Below are 20,928 nucleotides of genomic sequence, written 5' to 3' on the forward strand. Positions count from 1 at the left end.
CTTGGATCTCTCATAGACAGTTACAGTGGGTATCTAAAAATCAGTAGCAATTTCCAAACAAAGAACACAAAAGGAAGACTTTCAATGGAAACCCCCAATTTGGTCTGCTTTGACTTGGCATTATTATGCTAAGTAGTTGATTCTACATTGCCATTCCCTCATTGGACAGGACTTTGTTTTGATAGATTCTTCTTCGTCGATAAGCTGAATGTGAAACTGTTACACGATAAAGAGGACTAGTCCTAGTGAACATTGTCTCCCCGAAACTACTCTACGTACCTCCATGACTAAGCAACTGACAGATTTGTCAGTCTCCAGAATATGAATTGTAAGAAACAAAATTACACTAACACTAGTGGTACTAAAACGCCAAAGGAATTTTGCAAATTTGCCATTGGAAATTTGTGGAAGCTTTGATCCGATGGCAGAATTGCTTGCGGTGTGAGAATAAGCGTAAACGAGATGGTCAAACCAAGCAAGTTGGCCATCCAATTTGCCAGACTTCTTTGGCAATGGAGGTCGGAGCTCCCACCTGATCCATTCGATTATCAAAATGGATGGCAGCAATTATGACCTAGGCGTTCCAGTGAGTTGGCACAACAAAATACTCCTCACTAGCACGCTCTCCAGTTATCAAATCTAGTTCCGGGAGCTGATTATAAGTTAGCGACCCCAGTTTCATGTACGCTTGAAAAACTTGCCACCTCTTCTTCCCATCCCACTTCCCGCAAGACTTGCCGCAAGGAGAGATTTGGTGTCTGGCCTCCACTTCAACTCTTTAAGAACCGAGAAAAGTGTTGATAGTGCTGGAGAGACTTCATTGTCCTTTATACTTTTACATGATATAACTCTCAGACTTTGAAGCTCCTTCCAGGAAAAAATCACAGGCTCTAGGCCCTCTGTCGTCAGCAGAGAACATCCTTCTAAAGAAAGATATTTCACCCTCCTGTTACATGAAAAATTCAACTGTCAGTTTGCAGCACCAGATTTGATACATACTACTTCATCAGGAAAACACCAAGGTCATGACTGAAACTATTAACGCAGATTGATCTGGACAATCTATAAAAAAAGCTCCAACTTTGGAGTTGACAACAGCTTGTGAGAAAATCCAGAACCATTAGTTGCAAGTACTACTATGAATAAATAGCATTTCAAGGTTCAAGTATATGGGTTCATGCTCTGTCACTGCCAACCAAACTGTCTCGATTCTTAAAAGAGTTTGAAACACAGGTGATTCCTCATCGCCACCACCCCAAAAGGAACCAAAAAAAAAAGCGGTGGAGCAACAAGGGAAATGACAAAAAAAAAACCTAATTTATGTAAATAACCAGTTCATCAAAATCAGTATTTCAATTAGCATGGAAAAGGAAATTGACAAGTTGCTTCAATATTAATAGAAGACTTAGCAGCTTTGAGGACTAATTACCTGCAAGAACTCGCCAAGCTAAAAATATCATTTTCTAAGCCCCAGCAGTCCTGCACAACAATGTCCCTCACAGCATGACACACCATAAACATTGCCCTCACACTGTTTTTATCCCGCAAATGGCACTTCTGCAGATGTAATCGCTCAAGTGCTGGACAAAGACCCAAAAACTCGTCTGGCCCTGGATTAGAATCAATGGTCCTACAAGACTCGAATCTCAAAGTCTTCAAATTCTCACAGTAGGAGAGTCCTGCCAACCAACCACCATCCATCCTGTGATCGCAAAGGGTCAATTCCTCCAACATCTGACAGCACTGCCCAATGGCTTTAATTCCATCAAAGCTTCCCTCACATCCAGAAAGCTCAAGCCTCACCAACCTCCTACACCCTTGCGCCAATATAGTTAGGCCAATATCAGTAACCCAAGAAGCATAAAATCCATCCACACTCCCAACCAATTTCAGGATTTGCAAATTCTTGCAACCAGCAATTCCACGCAAAACATTATCACTACACTTGTGCAATTCCAACTCCTGCAGCGTCAAACACTCTTCAGCCACACTCAATAGCCCGTACTCACTAGCACCAACCACCATAAGCTTACACAAGTTGGGGCAACCATTCGCAAGCATCTTCAATCCCCTGTCAATAACCTCGACAGAGAGCAAATTTTCTTCAAGAATGCGATAAATGGGCGAAAATCCAGTATTCAAATGCATGGAAATACTACCATGATGCAACAAAATGCCCGAGTTCCGGGGCGAAACAACGCAGGAGCGGCTCAAATCAACGTGCGTTAGATTCGGGAATCTCACAATCAATCGGCCCGATTCGATGAAGCCCCAATCCAGGACTTTCAAGGACCTCACGAGGCGACCTTGAATGTTCAGCCAACGCTTGCAGACGAGGAAATTAGAGAGCCTCTGGGAATCAGGCATTCTACCGAGTATGTTGAGCAGAACCTCGTCGGGCAACAAGAGGGTACGGTCGATTTTGGAGAAATTGGAGAAAAAGGTCTGGGCTTTGGGGTTATCCGGGTCTTTCTTGGAGAGAGGAGAGAGTTGCATAGTGAAAATCACTGGGTTGAGGGGCTTGTTGGAGTGGGTGTTCTTGACCCAGAAGTCGGACCAGCTGGAGGCTCTTCGCTTGGGCTTGGGGCTAGGGTTTGCTTTCTTCGGCGATGGTTGGAACGACATGGTTCCTCAAGGCACTGCACCTCGTCCTCCGTTTCTTGAGCTCAGGCGTCTTCGCATCCCCCCTCTCCCCTTTTCCCCCCCGTCAAAATCCCTTCCTCTTTCCTCACTCCTCCAGTCTCTCCACCTGGGAAACGTTTCTCAGGTACGTTGCCGACTGCACCTTCTCTGCTGCGAGGTCGTGATGTATTCTCTCTCTCTCTCTCTCTCCAGGTTTCTCTCTCTAGATTTGCATTTGAGGAAGAAGAAGAAGCAGAACAAGAACAAGAACAAGAAGAGCAATCTCTTTCTCCTGTGTGGACTTTCTGGCTAACGGACTTCTGGGGGCTGTGGGGTCTGGAGATTTGAACAAGGGTATCATTTTTCTTTTTGTTTTTTCGTTTTTTCGCTTTTTGTTTTTTTTTTCTAATCCAGATTTATCTGTCGAGGACTAATAATCATTTTTTTTTTTGTTCTGGAAATGCATATTTTTGTGTGGCGCTTGCTTTTTGTTACCATCTGCAGATTTTGTACCGTGTTGTTGGGTGTGCGTGCATGAGGGACTGGCGCTGGTCCGTGATTATCAATCTAATCAAGTGTTTCCATGGACCTACCTAAAACTTAAAAGTACGAATCGCATAAGTTTCATCAATTTCCAATTCGACCCCCGCATTATAGAGTAACTCCGGGGGGCCATTCATCTCGACCCGAAGTAAATATTTCGGGTCGAATTTCTCCTAACTTGACAGCTCAATCTGAAAATCTGTCTCATTCACCCTTATCGAAGCCAGGCTGAATGAGACATCCTCCAACTTCTTCGCCCTTAATTGAGGCCATGTTTATCCCAAGTTAGCTACATATGGCATGGGCTTTTACACGTATTAGGCGGTACTAACTAAACCACCACTGATCATCCAAGACAGAACCCTTCCATGTACACGAAAGGATCTAATCTATTGATCGAACGCGGGTCCTCAAGAAACAGTTCCGTGCCCATGCCAAGAACAAAGTGTGCTTTGTGATTTGCATCATATTCATATATATTCAGATGGAACCACAAAAGGGAAAAGTGTCAAAAAAATCCTAAACCTTTTGGCTTTGTACTGATTTAGTCCTAAACCTTTTTTTGATGCCGATTTAATCATAAATCTTTTTACGTTGTCCAATTCGGATCATTCCGGCCAATTTTGATCAAATTTTCTTGACTGGGCCCAGGCGTGACATGGCTGATCGGCGCGTGTACTGATTTTTAATAATATTTTAATATTTTTGAATATTTTTTATTTTTCTCTTTTTATTTTTATTCTTTCTTTTTCTTTTTCTTCTCATCTTCTTCCTTGGCCGATCGTCGAGCTCGGCGGCCGGCCGAGGCGATGGCCGACGAGGTCAACCTCGTCGGCCACCTCGCCGGTGGTCGCGAGGCGGCCTCGCGCCGGGCGGGCGAGGCTCGTTGGACTCCTCCCCGGCTCCGTTCTCCGATCCCAATTTCGCCCTAGAAATTTCCTCCCTCCTCCGCTCGTCGTCATCGTCGTCTCTAGGGTTTACGGGAGCTCGGGGTGTCTTTGGTCGCGCGGCTCCGCCTGAATTTTCGCTGTTTCTCCTGTGGCGGCGATCCGTCGGGGGTGAGGGTTTTGTGATTCCCTGGGGTTTTCGAGGCGGTGGCCTCACGCCGAGCGGCGGAGCTCGCCCTCGCCGGCCATGGGCGAGGCTCGACCCTCGCCAGATCTGGCGAGGGCGAGCCTCGCTACCTAGGCCGCCCTCGCGGCCACTGGCGAGGTGGCCGGCAAGGTTAACCTCGCCGGCCGTCGCCTCGACCGGTCGCCGAGCTCCGGTGACCGACCTGGAGGAAGAAGATGAGAAGAAAAAGGAAAAAGAAAAAAAGAAAGCATAAAAATAAAAATAAAAAGAGAAAAAATAAAATAAAAATATTCAAAAATATTAAAATATTATTAAAAATTGTAAACGCGTCAGTAGCCGATCAGATCGAGCTACGTTATTTGGCGGCGTCGATCAGCAAAATCCAGCCAAAATTGGCCGAAAATGACTGAATTGGCACAACGTAAAAAGGTTTAGGACTAAATCGGTACCAAAAAAAAGTTTAGGACTAAATCGACACAAAGCCAAAAGGTTTAGGACTTTTTGGCACTTTTCCCAACCACAAAACATGGAGTATGGTCGTAAGAAAATTTAAACAATAAGCTAACATCATAAATAACAATTGGAGAGTTCGGATCCTATATATACCAAAAACTGAGAACGGAACCTCCCACTCCGCTTGAGAGAAGGGCTAGAAAACATCTGTTGAACCGCACAAATCAGAATGTCACCCAAATAAAGTCTCCATCCAGAAGTTTGTGCCCAGATCTCTTAACTAACCCTTGCCATGAATGCTGTAGATGGACTTAGAAAGACGCCTTAATCATCCATTTTTTTCGCAGTCCATTTGCAGAGTACTAGTGTTCCCGTTCAGGCAACTTAGCTACTTCTTAAAATATGCTCATGGCCCTGGCTTCACTCCTGAGTCAGCTTCTAGAATCTATTCAAAATCAAACTCTGAATTTAAGACGCATAAAGTCAATTAGTAAGCCTTTAATAGCAGAAGTGGTAACTCTTTAAATAGAACATATGCTAACACAGAGAACAATAAGGCAGGTGAGTGGTCCTCCTTAATTTACACACCTGAAATTATGTATGACTAATCAAGAACGAGGAGCTGCCATCTGCTGCTTCTTTATCCTCTCTCCATGTTTTACCATGCTGCATCAAAAGCCCCCGCCAAAAAAATAAATAAATCAGATTTTGCCTATCCTCCCATTGAGTTCTAAAGCACATTGTATCACAAGCTTCATTTCTTGCAAGTTACATTGTGACTAAAAAATAATCGCATGACGTGTATTTAGTCAAACTGGTTTAAACATATGAATTTTCACTGAAAGACAAGCACATCCACTTTTCACATGTGGACTACCAAGACTGAGTTTTAAAACTGTTTCAACTGCTCATAGGTTGGCTCTTTGGTCATGTTTCTTAGGCTTCAACACTGCATCAATCTCTCCAGAAATAAAAAAAGATAGCCCTCAAAATGACATGGCTATACCCCATTTGAGAGCCATTTAGATTCTGGGGCATTTTGACTCATCTCTTCGCTTAGCTTCTGATTCTCCCTGGACATAAGTCACTCTTGATATAGTTTTACAGCTCAGCAGCAGTTCTCGATGAGAAGAAATTCTCTCTATAACATGTTCTAAAGCCTAGAAAAGATATGTTGCATAGCGTTTCCATGAATTTTTTTTTTTTTTCCCATGATGTAATGTCCCACCCAGAGCGCTACACACCCTCAGAAACATAAGCAAAATGCTGACAGAACATTGTTTTTGTAAGCAATGCAAGTCTAACCTAAAATGAGGGCCTTAACCCCAAAGTACCACCTTATGCCGTATGTGTCAGTTGTTGAATTATTACCTAATATCATGAGGTGTTATGAAAATCCACTGAGACCCATGTGCTAACGCAAAATCAACAAGAGTGTCCAAGCTGATTTTCCGACTGACTGCATCCTGAAAACATACTCATCACGCATCAGAAAGATATTGATGAGTGTACCGATCATTTTCCAAATACCACCAAGTGCTGTTCAACTGTCAAAAAACTGAAATTTCCATTTGAAAATGGAAAAGCACACGGACAACACTAATGAATACAAGTTTACCATGAACACATCAAACTCATCCATTGCTCGAAATGGAGCCTCTGTCATCTCATGAAGAGCCAGTGCAAAGCATAGTGTCGAGAAAGATCGTTCTCCACCTGATTAAACATTGATACAGCAATGAAGACAGTCAACAATGAACAGGATCCGTATGCTCGCAGACAAACAGCCCAGACTGCCAACATGCAAGCCCACATGATGCAGCCAAACACAGAAACATACACACATATACAGATGAGTCCACAAGCATGCACACACAAGTTCATCGACTATGAGCTTGCCCTACATTTGCATTATACTTCGGGATCCAAATCATCAGTACACCTTTCTGACATAAAATCTCACAGCCAAGCATCTTGATGGACCATGAGATTGAGATAAGTATGATAAAGAGGCTGAACTACTCTCCTTTCACTTGGTTTAAAAAAAAATTATTATTATTATTTTTGTAGAGGGAGATATGACATAAGTATTTCTGCTATCTTCTTTAGTTTATCTCTCAGCTTAAGTAAGTTGTAATAAAAATGGTGATGTGGCTATATGCTCAGAAGAATCCAGGCCAAGATGAAAATACAAATACCTTGTAGATATGATTCAACTCCAATTACAGGTTATGTTTTAAGAAGGTCTTAACCCAAAGAGAGCTCCTGAGGCTTAATAAACTGGACTCCAACGTGGGCAAGCATAAAACAACCAAGTTGCTGTTTCTCATCGGTTTATAACTTTATAGTAAATACGTAGAAGCTACCAATAAATAGACATATAGAGTGGTATGACCTGAAAGTCCTCTGGTGTCACGTACAGTGGTACTTGATGCATCTTGGGGCATTCTGACCTAAAGAGAAAAAAAATGACAAAGGCATACAAGCATAGTTTAAACTTAGCCACCTAAGTAGGTGTGAGGCACATTCAAGTAGCAATTAATTGACACATATTAGACATACAATGTTAATAATTGATGCAAAATGGCTTACCTCTACTGACAATGTCTTTTCTTCGTAACTGACTTTAATCTGCCCACTGATACCTTTCATTGCTAAATGTGCATTAAATCTGGTAATAAGAAACTAATTGAGAAAGTGCCCAAAATTGTGGTTTGACAAATGTACCTTCTCTAAGAGGAATCACTACATTAAATGCTAAGAGATATCTTTAATACTAAGAGATAGATATTCATACTGCCAAGTCAGTTGTCGCTTTAAAAGGGTTGCATTTCTTTGAAATTTGTCCAATCGCAACTTGAGGGCTGTTTCGCAAGCCTGGTAGACAATAGTTTTAAGGAGTTCTATCTGAGACATTAATTTTGCATGCACGGATGAAATAATTGCATTTAAAGCATCAAATATATGATGGGTTTATCAAATATTCAAGAGTCATAACATCAGAGAGAAATTTGATGTGATTATATAGATTCAGAATTCATTGGTAAGACCCTGATATATTTATGTAGGACTAACACTGCCGGGGTGTAAAAGCAGGACAAAACAAATAGAATAGTTAGATGTGCCTCCACTCAAGCAGCACATTGTTTCTCCAAGTTCAGACTCAGTTGATCAATAAGAAAAGGTGCAATTCTTGATTTAGAGGAACTGAAGAAGTAGAACATGTGTTATGATGACAACAATTAAGTCAAACAAACCTATGTAAAACCATATGGAGCACTGGTAATTCTGATAATAAATGCAGTAAAACTGATCTCACGTTTGCAGTCGGCACTTGTCAAGTTATGGACATGCATGAATTAAAAAGTTTGAGAGACTGAATTAAGATGATCCATTGATTGTTTGACAGCAAATGCATGCAAAAAAAAAGTCTAGAAGATGTTTCATCTTAATTCACTGGAGTCACATCTGAAAAGAGCATAAAGAAGGTAAGTGTGTAATTCACAGCAAGGGAAATAGTGCCCCAAAATTTCCATTGGCAACTACCCCATTATAGTCACATGTCAATCACATGCTATTTCCTAAGAGTCTCTTTCTTCTCATGATTTTTCAGACTCCATCAGGCTTTGACTCCCTTCTAAAGAGTATCTATGAAAGAAATCATTAAGTAATATCACCCTAGTTTACTTCTTATATGTAATGTTTTTATAACATTCCATCCAACTTTTTAGCATCCATTATGATATCTCTTAGTGAAGATAAAGAGAGTGCACATATACATTAAGGAACATATACACAGCTAATTCATCGTACCGTTGACTAATTACTGTCCCGTGACCACTCCACTACCCTGATATGTTGGCAATAATTTGCTCATTGCCATGAAAAAGCAAGAGGAAAGAATTGCGGGTCAATTTAGTTTTTTGCCCCATTGATGAACAAGGGCCATAAAGGTGCTGATAGCCCCAGCAAAAAGATGACTGCAATGTTACCTTCAGGCAATAAGATGCAATGGAAGAGTCAAAATTGCTGTCGACAATTTTGCACCCAGGACAGCCGTGACTTTTCAGAAAAGACTATGCACTAAAAGCGTGCATCAAGGTAATGTGGTGAGTTTGATCGATTGCAGATGCATCAAAGAACAAAATGCAGAACTTCAATTTGTTGTCACTCCTTTTCAAATCTTTATCCCTTTTCTGACTATCAATACACAGCATTAAATTAATCTAACAAAGTACATACATCAATCAATTCCTCAAACTAGCAGTAATTAGAAGGGGCTTTGTCCTTCTAAAACTCACCTAGCTTTTTGGCATGTTCTTTTGAATAATGACATTTTTAACAATATTTTACCATCCATGCTCTGACACCTTTCAATCTCCATTGTCCATAAATAACATGAAAGAACACAAGGAAATAGCCATTGTAGTCCTTGAGTAATATATATCTAGAGTCATTCAGGTCAAAACTAGTGGTGAAGAGAGTTGAAGTGGGTCCAGTCTATTTAAAGAATAGGTCAACCACTCATTGTCGTAGTGAAACTCAAATATTTAAGTTTTTTACCTATGGCAGGGTGGAAGAAGGCACGGACACGGATTGCATGAATAGAATTGCCAAAATACTCAAAAGATAAAAAGACAAGACACATAAGTTTGTGCCGGAACAGTTTGGACGGCAGGTATTAAAATATCCCAAATGGTTGGTCGACAGGATTTTGTCTAGACCTTTTAATAAGTGATCTCGTTCTCTCTAACTAGTTAAGCTTTTGGATTTGATTTTCTGACCAAAAGAGACAAACTCAAGACATCTCAGAGAAACTGCTATTTAATGACCCCTAGAAAACTCTACCCACATGTGGCAAATAAGATTGAACTGCACAAAAGCTAAAGGAGTAGTACATCTCCTATTTCTGGTCACTGCAAGGTGTAAATTCAATGGAGCAGTTTAACCAGTACAGTTCACCATTCACACCCATCACAATGAAGCTAGATTACAGGGAACTTTCAAATATGTGCATCGTGAGCATGCCTCGGCAATCATAACTTCTAAACAGTAAAAGGTTGGGAATCATACAAACTTACATTCAGCCTTTCCCGTAAACCTGCATAAGTTTCCAGCTTCCGTGCAATTTTCCGCTGCTTTTTGTCATGTAAGATTTTGAGATCATCGATTGATTCAGAATATCTGCTCAAATAACAAACATGAGAACAGGCCATTTAATATTGAAAGCTTTGCTCTTCAGCTGAAACTGTGAATGTATATCCTTACTGTTGGCTCTCAAGCTGAAGCCTTCGCTTAAGCATGTTCAGTTGAGTGCTAAGCTGCTCTGGGGTACATCCATCCCAGCCTCCTAGAGCTTCAATTTCACTCTCTTGACATATAATGGAAGCTTTTCTGCAATTCTCCTGCAAATTACCAAGCTCATGATAAACCTTAAAATGAAAGAACTAGCCACAGAGCAAAAACCAATCATGTAAACATAATATCTGAGGCCAAATTTTAGAAATATTAAAAGTATGACACAAGACAGATTGCATGTAGCAGCAAATTATTCTAAACTTTACAAATTTAGAGGCTGAAAGAAAAAATGGAACCAAGGAGATACTAGGACTGGTCACTAAGCAGAGCCAATATTTTTAGTCTGCACTCTGCAAGTCCTCCAAATTATTAAGAAGCATCCAGTAAACAGACCTCACAAACCACAAAGAATGAAAAGCATGTTTTATTCGAATTCCTTACTCATCAAGACTAAACCATCATTAAATTTAGATGCCTTTCCCAATAAAATGCTCCGTCACATTGAAATATAAAGCTCAGCTGGACATTACATACCGTACGATTATGTTCAAGCTCTCGATGCTGTGCCTCTGCCACTTGGATATCGCTGAGGACTTTAGTACTCATAATACCTTCATAATGGGTCTTTTCCTTTAAATGAATAATTAATACCGTCAGAAAAAAACAGTGTACAGATAGTATAGACCACTAGTACATTACTATCCTTGGGGTGACAGACATAATGAGACGTGATGAATAACACATACCGCTTCCACCGAGCTAGTGGTACTTTCAACCTTCATTAGCTCTCTCTCTGCATCTTCGAGAGCATCAATTTCCACTTTTGCTGATTCTACATTTCCAAAATAAATTCTAAGCATTAGCTATGTGTTCTAAAGGGCGAAATAGAAATGTGAATGCATTCCCAGCAGTACCACATAACTCCTCGAATGCTAGCTTAAGATTGTGAGCACTCTCGTCCACATTACTCATTTTGAGACTGATTTTCTCCAGCAGAGTTTCATTTTCTTGTATCTCATCTTGCACTTTCTAAATGGCCAGCAAAAAAAACATATTTGATAGGAGAAGCTCATTAGATGACATGAGATAATAGTAAATTCAAACAAAACTACAAAATAAAAGGGCTTGCAAAACAAACTGAAATTTCTTGATGCAGCTCATCAACATCTGATGTTGATAGGCTAGATTCGACAACATTTGCCTTCTTCAAGTCTTCCAGAGCTAGCTTCTTAGATGCTAAATCCCTCTCCACACTTTTGCACCTCCTCTATCCAAAACACGTAGGAGATCATGCAAAAAGAATGGAACACAAATGTAAGATATAATAAGAGGAAGTTAACTCATTTCTTGAAAATACCCATTACAAGGATATTTATAGCAATGGAAAGTAACTACCATCCACCTAAAACCCTTTTTGGACAACAAATATAACCTTAAAAAATTCAAAACTCTCTTCCCACTGATCACTAATATGCCAAATGACAACAAAAGCCAAAAGAGCTATAGAGTGAATGATGCATGTTCTGAAACCAGAAAAGAAAATATGTTCCCCTGCATGAGATTAGGCAATAAAAAGAATGAGACCAAGAGACCTGGACTCAAGTAGAAATAGAAAATGAATGTATGCAAAGACACATATGGCAAGAAAGAGATTTTTTTTTTTTTTTTTTTTGTATGGGGGGGGTCTGAGTAAAGTTTCATCAGCAAGAATTTGGCACACACCCTAACGCTAAAATACACTGACTTAAATGGATATAGCATTGACAAAGTTACTCAGATAATTCATGATGAATTTGATAATGTCCATCAAGCCAATCACGACAAAAGGATGATATCTCTATTTGAAATACTAAGGGAAAGAAGCATCACAACTAATGGCAACATTGGGACCCAACCCACGCTTGCTGATCCAAAGTATTGCACAAACACTTCCTAACACCAATTGTTGCATGCATAATGCAGACTAGGCAGAAACCCAAAAGTAATGTTCACAACAAACAGAATGTGCCACAAAACAAACTAGAGACACACACATCCATGCATCCATTACATCATCAGATAAGTTTTTCTACCTTTACAGTCTGAAGATTATCCTGAAGATGACGGACAGAAGACTCTGCATCTCTTTTCCTCTTCCTACACTGATCAGCTTGTACTTTCATTCTCTGTGCCTCTCTTTGCAGATCTTCAATCTGATCGTCAAATGAGCCACAGAGACGACCTGTCCTTGCTCTCTTGTTTGGAGGAAGTGTTGTTTGGACAGATCCCCGAGAAAACCTAAGGGAAATCAGAATACAACTTCTGATATGGGACTGGCAAGCTTATCTTTAATCAAGAGAATCCAACAATATGCCTATGTCCTATGAGTTTAGGTTGAACCCCACTTTCTGTTTCTTGGCTGTAATTAAAACAGATTCATTTTTGTTTTTGCAGTATAAAGTATTTCTCTATTCAAATTTCATTCTTCTCTTAAACACAAGATATTCATGTTGTGTTTAGTGGGTCAATGTCCTGTTTTCAATGAAACAATTGAGAAATAGCATGAAATATAAATAGAAAATACCATGTGATTAAGCAGTAACCTTTTAATCAACACGATATAACATTTCTCTTTAATAGATTGCAAGTTTCCAACACTAATTCATTATTTCCTATTTCAATTTATTTCTCTCACAATTCTTGCTTTCTCTTCTCGATTATTTAAATCAATTTTTTTTCTTTAAGGTTTACCTGAATTATGTTCTTCATTTGTGAAATAATAATTTGTATATTAGATCTTGTTTTTCCTTTAGAAACAAATGAAAGATTTTATATTTTGTAGTCAATTGCAAACAGTTAGTTTTTTTAACAAGAGATGCTAAAAATGCTTTTAGTTCTGTCACTTATTGACTGGACATGTAAGTGTACACAATTCAACTACTACAGTCACACAGCACGAATATAAAGTAAATGCATGAATTGAAAAGAGAGAAAAGCTTCGTTTGCCTCTAACATTTTGTAACCATCAAGGGTGTAAACCTCCTTCAGGTTTGTGATATTTTGGTCAAAAGCAACTTTCTTCCCCTCATCATAATCTCTGACAAGCACGTGCCTCTCAATAGAACCCTGGACATATATATATTTAGAGGGCATGCACATTACAACTCTCTGTTGATAAATGTGAAGCAAAAGAGCGAACTTATGAAAATTGCATGGGACATTGCATAAAACATACCATATCCACCAAGACATTTAACACAGTGTCACTGTCTGCCCGTAAAACAGAAAAAGTTGTAGGGTGCTCAGTCTGTGGAAGCATGTTATGTGGTATAGTCAACCTACAGAAATGGTCAAACATTAAGATAAAAGTTGATTAGAGAAGAGTTGAGAGAATATCCATGGATCTACCTTGGTCTTGAAAAGTCATATATGATGATCTGAAGGTTATTATAATTCGCCTCCTTCGCACATCCTCTCAAAACAAGGGAATCTCTATGGTTTGTCACAATAAAAGCATTGAGCAACCTCCCGATGGAATTTTCAACAGCTGGAGCCCATTGGCCACCATGGATCAAACTCTGCATTGAGCATGAAGTATCTGAGCTCCAAACAGGAAAATAAATAAGAGTAGATTGGGGAGAAAAGGCATTAATGGAATTATCTATAGAACTTTGTTCGACGAGTGCCCCAAAGGCACTAGTTAACATTGACACAGAAACTTTGTCAGCTTCAAAGCACTGTCTTTCTCGTGTTATGCACGACCAACTCTCTTTTTGAATAATGGTTAAGGGGTGCCCCAAGATCCTTATCTTTATTAGCAAAGTAACATATCTTATATAGTAATCTGCCAGTAAAAGATCAAACACCTGAAGGTTCTATTTCAGCGATGAAGAGCAAAGCATCAGAGTCAAAGGATAGGATAAGGCAGAGTGACGGCATGGGGGCACATTCCCCCCCCAAACAAAGTACCAATAAACATGGATGCTCATGGCAACCACTAGTACTGCTGCAAAATTCATAGAAAATATTACCCACAATATCACATAGGACTCAGAGAGGGAGTGTCTTATCAGATAAGAAAATCACATAGGATTGGAACAACTGTAATCAAATAATTGTTTCCAATAATGTCTCTTTTCTTGACAACTTGAGACTGTGACATAGATCATTACACATAAGAGCCACATAAACCATTTCAGATCACTACTAACCAAATGTGAGCCAATGGGACCAATTGGTGCTCTTGTAAACTTGCTCTGATGTCTTTCAATAACACGTAAAAGATGGATTACCCTCTCTCCACCAAAAGCCGTAACCTTTCAAGTGAGAAGAAGAAAATAGATTGTCATAGAAATGATGGCAGGAAAATAAGAGCGCACCGAAACAACTGCTTCCTTCATCCTAAAAAATTTAAGATCTATAAAATGAACCTAAGGCAATGGAAAGGAATTGGCTACCAGCACCTTATTGGTTTTATGTTGCTTGAGTTCACGGATATTAGTAGAGACCTCACGCTGCTTCTTCTCTAGGTCTTCAATCTACAAACACGACCAATTCTTATACTTCAAATTAATATGAGGAGCATACAATAAATTATATTGGCAATTATTCCATTAGCAGATTTTGTAACTCCTACCGAACAACTGTGAAATAAACCAACCACAAAGCAAATAGAAAGATTAAAATACTTAGTAGTGCCGTCAAGAAGTAGCACAAAATAAAGTAGTCCTGCATCACTTTAGATCATACCAGAAGCTCAAACATATTTGGCATAGATATGCAACAAAAAGCAGAGGGAGATCAGCACTATATCATCTCAAATTGATATGTCTAATTACCCTGCATACTTCCATACCTCATTTGTGATCTTTTGCATATCATCCATTTCCCTTTGAATTTTGTCAGACAAGGCGTTTTCATCTTCATTCAACCTACATTTGTTCATTGAATAAAGTGGTAATAAATAAATCTGCGAAGATATGCTTGCCAGCAGAACAAGTGCCACTTAATCCACCTCATGAAAAAATTGCACTAAATAGAAAAGACTACCCTCTAAGTTTTGAAATCACGGCATCAATCTGGGATTGGATTTCCCTGACGTTTGCTTCTAGCTCAAATTCTTCATTCTGAAACATCAGAAACATCATTAATCCCAACAAATGAAAATGCAATGCCCCTGTACTGATTAGTGATTATGAACTGGCAGACCGACTTACAGCACTAGTATGCAGAAACATGCAAAAGAATATGATCCAGACATAAAGACTTTTAAACTGGTCGTTGCATAGGCCAGTAGATAGTACTTGTTCCCAAATCTCGTTAGATTTTCTAGCAGAATTATCCTAACACGACACTGACGCTATTTTATAAAAAGAAATACAAAATACAGCTTTCAAAAAGGCAAAAGAGAAGAAGAGACTGTCACAACAGTACTGCCCACGTGTCCAGAAGGTTCAGTGAGTGGGAATTAAAAAAGAGCAAATATGATGAACAAGCAAACTCAGAAAACAAGAACAATTGCTGATAGAAGGGGGGGAAGAGAGAGGAGGAGGTGAGACTGATGCTGGAAGACCTCTCTTGGGTCTTACTTTTATGAAAAAGCATACTTTCCTCAAACAACTCTAATTTCTGTTCAAGGCTTTTTCAAGGTAATGAGAGGTTGGGCTTGAATACACGTTACAGTAGGAATTTAGTTGTTCTAGTAAGAGGTAAATGAGACAATGTTTGCTTAATTAACTATATCAATTCACAAAACCTCACAGCCCCAGCTTTCCACCATTCTCTTACAGTGGACAAGAGTAAAGACCCTAGAAGTTCTTTTGAAAATAGGATAAGCATATGATTCATGCAGGGATCTTTGAAAAAGACTATCATCATTGTGAAATGAAAAATCCATGTATCATTCCTCATCATTCACCAAAACAGCCATGAGGAAGGATGAATCCAGCCCCCTTGATGAGGAAGAAAAGCTGATTCAACGGCCACTTCAACAAGTCAGCGGAAACAAACCTGTGTGCTCTGAAGATGTTGCTCCTGCATCTCCTGAATTTGCTGTTGAAGTGACTGAACACGCTTGATCAACTTTTGGATATGGTTGGTCGAGCGACTATGCTCCTCGCGGAGCTCATGGCGCTCTCTTTTAGCCTAAGTAAACAAACCGTCATTTGCAAGGGACATATCAATGCATTTGGACGGAAAAACTATAAATTCACAAGAGAATAAAGAAGAGAGTAACACGCTGAAAAAGATAGATATGACTTACATTGATTTAGGAAAAACTGGCAAATATGGGAAGAAAAAGTCTCCACTAAGGAAATATAACCTTCCAAGTCGCAGAATAGCATACTAACACATTTATATTCATATGCAAAGTCAAAATGACTTTTCATTTGGAAAGTACACATGCAATCTCACTTTTCTTGTTCATCAAATTCAGTAAGGGATGAGTAGTTGTTCTTGTCTAAGAAAGGGCTAGTGGTGCAATGATTTCATTCAGCCATAGCCAGAATTGCAAGGACCATTGAGTTTAGACAGTCATTAATGATTGAAGGATCTAATCTCAACAAAAGACGTAGAAACCAACCCGATCATCAACAGAAAACAGTTCTCGAGAGTATAAGTATCTAGGTATGAATGAATTATCATACCAACGAAAGACGCTGCTGCAATTCACTCTTTTTCTTCTTCACTTCGGATGTTTTTATCATCAGATGCTCAATCTGCATTTTCTTCTCAGTTAAAGATTCCCTCAACCTTTCCAGGATATTCTGTGATAACACAAACAAAAAATAGATTGCTTCCTGTTAGATTAATCTGGATGGGAACAAATAATGCAAAGATAAAATCCTCCATTAATTTCATCGCCACAAAATGTCATCTGTATATTTGTTAGACGCTCAAACCCAATTCATCCAACCAAGGGCCAGACCAATTTTCTGAGCACTTGATAAGCGGAAGCTGAAAACAGTTACCATTGTTAAAGTATCAGACACTGCTTGTCTATGGGTTTGGCCAGAATCAAATAATCAATTTCTTCGTCTCTTTTTCCTTTTTTCCCTTTTTTGTTTTAGTTGAGAATGTATAACAAGAAGAAAGTCAAAACTTACATGTTGCTCATCAATTTTGGCTTGGCAAGCAGGTATACGAGCTTTCAGCTTTTCAATCTTTGAACTTTGCTCCTTTAGTTGCCTGTCTACATCATATACCCATGCCCATGCAAGTTTCTTCTTCAGTTGTTGTACCTCCTGAGAAATTTCTTCCACGAGCTCCATGTTTTTAATCTTGTCAACCAACTCATTGAGTTCCTTCTTTATAGGTTCTATCGTAGCCTCCAATTCCTCAATAAGGGACTTTGCTGAATCCAAATGTTCACGGATATTTTGAAGAAGATCATTTACTTGCTGAAGTAGTGTGGCCTTGAAAAAAAACTGAGAAGCGTACCCTTAGTCAAGGAGCTTTGCAGAATTCTAGATAGAGGAGGCATGTTTTATACCTTAAATTTGTCTTTGGGATTTCCAGAATGCAGAAATTCTCTGCTCTTGTCTTGACTCATAATTACACATGGATTTTCTACATCAATCTGCATGAGGAAAGCATGGCTTCTGAGCGTAATTATGAAGGAGGTACAACTGAAATGTAAACGAAACATGTTTTGAGATATCCCAGCAGTCCCAATAAGAATTCTGAGCTAAAAAAGAGAAATGCAGTCAAAAGCCTGGTTAGATAATACGAGGTCTTTCTTGTTTCTCAAACCAACCAAGTCCAATCACACAATTGCATTTATACGTCAATCATTTCCTCTCAGGTTCTTTAGTCAGGATCGTGTTGGATGTTTGCATGTGCACGTGTGTGTGTGCGTGTGTGTGAGAGAGAGAGAGAGAGGGAGGGAGGGAGGGAGGGAGGGAGGGAGGGCCCTAAATCATCAGTGTTATTAACAAAAAACAATGAAACTTTTACATTCACAATAGAGATACATGTAAATATTGAAATCTATAGATTCACAATAATAAAAAGTTTTGCAGGTCAAAGTGATAGATTCGCTTGCAATTCTAGTATGTTTGTATAGTTTAGGTCACAAATGAAATCTTAAAATTGGATTTATAAAATATAAGCATGCTAGAGATACTAAGACTCGTATACTAAATAGGTTTATTAAATGATGTAACAAACTAAAACTGGTTATTCATGTCAATGAGATCATTTAGACACCCAACAGGTATCTGCCACATCATTTAGTAAGTCCATTTAGTATATGAGCTTTAATATCTCTAGCATTATACAAAAAAGTAGGGCCGGTATAACTTGATTTTCCTGATATTCCAGATCAAGCATTGGAGCAAGATGTGTCAAGACTACATTGAACAAACGTGCAACTGTGACCTGTAAGTGCTTGAAATAAAATAATTAGTTTGGTGCAAGAGATGAAAACACTTGACATGTTGAGAATAACTCTGAAAAAAGGATAGATTTCATTAGCACGTCTTGGACTTTATGTATAATTGATCAATACCCTTGTTAAGCAAAATCTACCTTTAAAGGAAAGTTCAGGGTACACCCATCACCATCCAGCAAATTCCATTGAAACACCAGAGTGCCCATATCTTTCCGAATCAAAAATGTACTAACGTTTAAAAAAATAAATAACCATAACTGATGACTTAAAAAAGCTGGAATGTAACAGAAGGACCACAGAAGCACGTGTTTATCTTTAGTTAGGTTTACATGTTGGTTGCATCCATATTTGTCATCCACTGATCGGAGGCACATAACTTCAGTATATTTCAGAAAACTCACATTAAAGTGTTCAATAAGTTCACGAAGCTCCTCTTTCCGACTAGCAACCTTTCTTCCTGCAAGATGACTCAGTAAGGAAGAAAATCAAGCAGAACTATGTAGCTTTTAGCATCAGCTACCAAGACAAAACAAACTGAGGTCCAAGAGCAAAAAGTTTGAACAATTCCATCGGTCAATATATGTACACTAGGACTCTTAACGCGTTTACTTTGCATGCGAAATCCGGCTCTCCTATCGATCTGCTATATCAACAGCTTATTTCCGTCTTAGAAGGAATTTCAGTATCGCCTATCGAACAATGTTAGACAAAAAAGTTTTAAAATGATGATCAAATTTTCCGGGTTATCAGACAAGTCAGCAGCCATAAAAGTCAAAGACAAGAACTTCCTTGGAACAAATCTCACGTATAGATCGAAATAACACGGGCATATGGTCCAAACCTTGGCAATCCTTCAATGCCATAGAGCCAGTAGATTCAGAAATCCGACGTTCTACAGTAATTATATCTCCATATATTTCGGGCTTAAACGCATCCTCTCCACAATTTTTCAAATCAACTTGAACGAGAGCCGAACTGGGATAACAACAACAAGAAGTAACAAAGAGAATGTTAGAACCATTAGAGTATGCAATTGAGTGTCTGCTCGTCTTGGCAACCTGACAATTTGCAGTGTACCAGTAACAGAAATCTCCCTGACAAACAAATTTAGGAATCAGACAGGCAAGGAAAAGAGCACGAGACCTGCAACCGGTTTTTATGAAATCCTTCAATGTGGAAGCCCTCTGAGTACCTTTAGCTCGGCATCCAAAGGCAACACATAGCGCCGTCAGTATGGCACTCTTCCCACCTGTGATGCAACGAAAAGCAACAGCAGCTCACAAGTTAGAGCGTCCTTCAAACACGAAAACTTCTCGTCTCAACAGCTTGAACTCGAATCATGCGTGCCTAAACCAATTCTCGAAACACCTAACAGAAGATAAAGATTTCCCGAAGCATCGTCGGCCTCTAACGAATTAAGCACCGTGCAATTCCCTTCATGCGTACAATCACGCCCCACGCCGTCTCGAAAATCGTAATAAGAAAAAACCAGCGACGATGCGGATGGATAGAGCAATCCAATTCTGGTCCGGGAGCGGGGGATCGCCGGTTCCTCGCGCTCCCGAACCGAACCAGCAGGAGCGAGACGAGCGGAGAGAAAAAGGCCGACTCACTTCCGTTCTGGCCGGTGATGAAATTGACCCAGTCGCCGAGCTCGATTTGGAGGCTGCTGTGGCACATGAAGTTCTCCAAGCGGATCCTCGCTATGGTCCCCGCCTTGGACCGCGCCGGAGGCTCGGGAAAACCCTCGCGTCTCCCATGGGCTCTGCAGGTTCTTCTCTTCTTCAGGAGGAGTACACGGGAGAAAAGCAGAAGAGAGTCGTCGACCGAGGAAGATGAGAATCGCTGCTGAGACTCTGAGAGAGAGAGAGAGAGAGGATGCTGTTGATCGTTCTTCTCTTGAAATCGCCAACGAGGCCCAGAGGGTTTTCCGTCGCCACTGGCTTCCGAGCCCGAGGAGACGAATGGCGGGAAAGGGCACTACTCGTTCGGCTCGAAGAGACTGGGAGCGTGCATCGGTCCGGTCCAACTAGGAAACCGAATTGGACCGGACCGAACCGATCTGAGTGGCTCTCGAAGGGATCAGTTCGGTTACCTAATTTTAAAAATTTGGAATCGAGAATAACCAGTCCGATTCTCTATTTCGCGAAAGGAAGTGAACTAATTAGATTGCCTAGACCGAACCATCGTATTGGCCAATTTTTTTTTTTTTATCCCGAAGCAAATAGTAGTTAATAAATATTTTCTTTTATTTTAATACTAGGGAAATTTTCACTTGAAGGGAATACAAAAAAAAAGAAAAGAAGAATTCATTTTGGAATTGATCAGCAATAGGAAATCCATACTGCGTGATTCAGTTACAAGTTTCAGGGTGAAAATCAACCCACTCTGAAATCAATCAAACTTAAAAAGACTAGTGTCAAGGTCTCGAGGTTCTCGTGACCAAAGACTGTGCATGATCGATGAAAACCATCCAAAATCACCGAGGGTCACTAGGGTTTTCGAAACATTTTTAGGGACAGGCGAGATGGTTATTATGTGAGGTTCTAGAGTTCTCTCGGTATAAA

The 20,928-nt window shown here is 39.8% G+C and overlaps 2 protein-coding genes across 2 annotated transcripts; both read right to left on the bottom strand.

Annotated features, from left to right (window-relative positions):
• Nucleotides 1–79: 79 nt before the first annotated feature.
• Nucleotides 80–2,963, bottom strand: LOC104449781 (F-box protein At5g51380). The gene is made up of 2 exons (XM_010064045.3): nt 1,430–2,963; nt 80–946 (listed from the first exon to the last, which is right to left on the bottom strand). Exons 1-2 carry the CDS (start codon nt 2,623–2,625, stop codon nt 679–681), a joined length of 1,464 nt encoding a protein of 487 aa, XP_010062347.2. The 5' UTR covers nt 2,626–2,963; the 3' UTR covers nt 80–678.
• Nucleotides 2,964–4,698: 1,735 nt separating this feature from the next.
• On the bottom strand, nt 4,699–20,187 carry LOC104449790 (structural maintenance of chromosomes protein 6B). Its single transcript, XM_010064064.3, has 29 exons — nt 19,975–20,187; nt 19,505–19,610; nt 19,203–19,336; nt 18,763–18,818; nt 17,462–17,548; nt 17,076–17,396; nt 16,617–16,736; nt 15,979–16,113; nt 15,019–15,095; nt 14,825–14,900; nt 14,433–14,507; nt 14,181–14,285; nt 13,378–13,547; nt 13,205–13,307; nt 12,983–13,095; nt 12,063–12,267; nt 11,129–11,257; nt 10,905–11,019; nt 10,737–10,822; nt 10,525–10,620; nt 9,961–10,097; nt 9,774–9,876; nt 7,490–7,569; nt 7,285–7,363; nt 7,088–7,145; nt 6,311–6,408; nt 6,064–6,158; nt 5,281–5,358; nt 4,699–5,137 (listed from the first exon to the last, which is right to left on the bottom strand). The coding sequence occupies exons 1-28, from the start codon at nt 20,039–20,041 to the stop codon at nt 5,301–5,303; spliced, it is 3,084 nt and encodes a 1,027-aa protein (XP_010062366.2). The 5' UTR covers nt 20,042–20,187; the 3' UTR covers nt 4,699–5,137; nt 5,281–5,300.
• Nucleotides 20,188–20,928: the final 741 nt, after the last annotated feature.

The sequence above is a fragment of the Eucalyptus grandis genome, chromosome 1, assembly GCF_016545825.1.
Source record: "Eucalyptus grandis isolate ANBG69807.140 chromosome 1, ASM1654582v1, whole genome shotgun sequence".
Classification (NCBI taxonomy): domain Eukaryota; kingdom Viridiplantae; phylum Streptophyta; class Magnoliopsida; order Myrtales; family Myrtaceae; genus Eucalyptus; species Eucalyptus grandis.

What these genes read in the sequence shown, in the direction of transcription:
- LOC104449781 (XM_010064045.3), bottom strand. Translation starts at nt 2,625, where the DNA reads ATGTCGTTCCAACCATCGCCGAAGAAAGCAAACCCTAGCCCCAAGCCC. An exon ending in AGCTTGGCGAGTTCTTGCAG is followed by an intron (nt 947 to 1,429) that starts GTAATTAGTCCT and finishes TTCATGTAACAG; the next exon opens with GAGGGTGAAATATCTTTCTT.
- LOC104449790 (XM_010064064.3), bottom strand. Translation starts at nt 20,041, where the DNA reads ATGTGCCACAGCAGCCTCCAAATCGAGCTCGGCGACTGGGTCAATTTC. An exon ending in TAAATGTCTTGGTGGATATG is followed by an intron (nt 13,096 to 13,204) that starts GTATGTTTTATG and finishes ATATATGTCCAG; the next exon opens with GGTTCTATTGAGAGGCACGT. An exon ending in AGCATTCGAGGAGTTATGTG is followed by an intron (nt 10,823 to 10,904) that starts GTACTGCTGGGA and finishes TTGGAAATGTAG; the next exon opens with AATCAGCAAAAGTGGAAATT.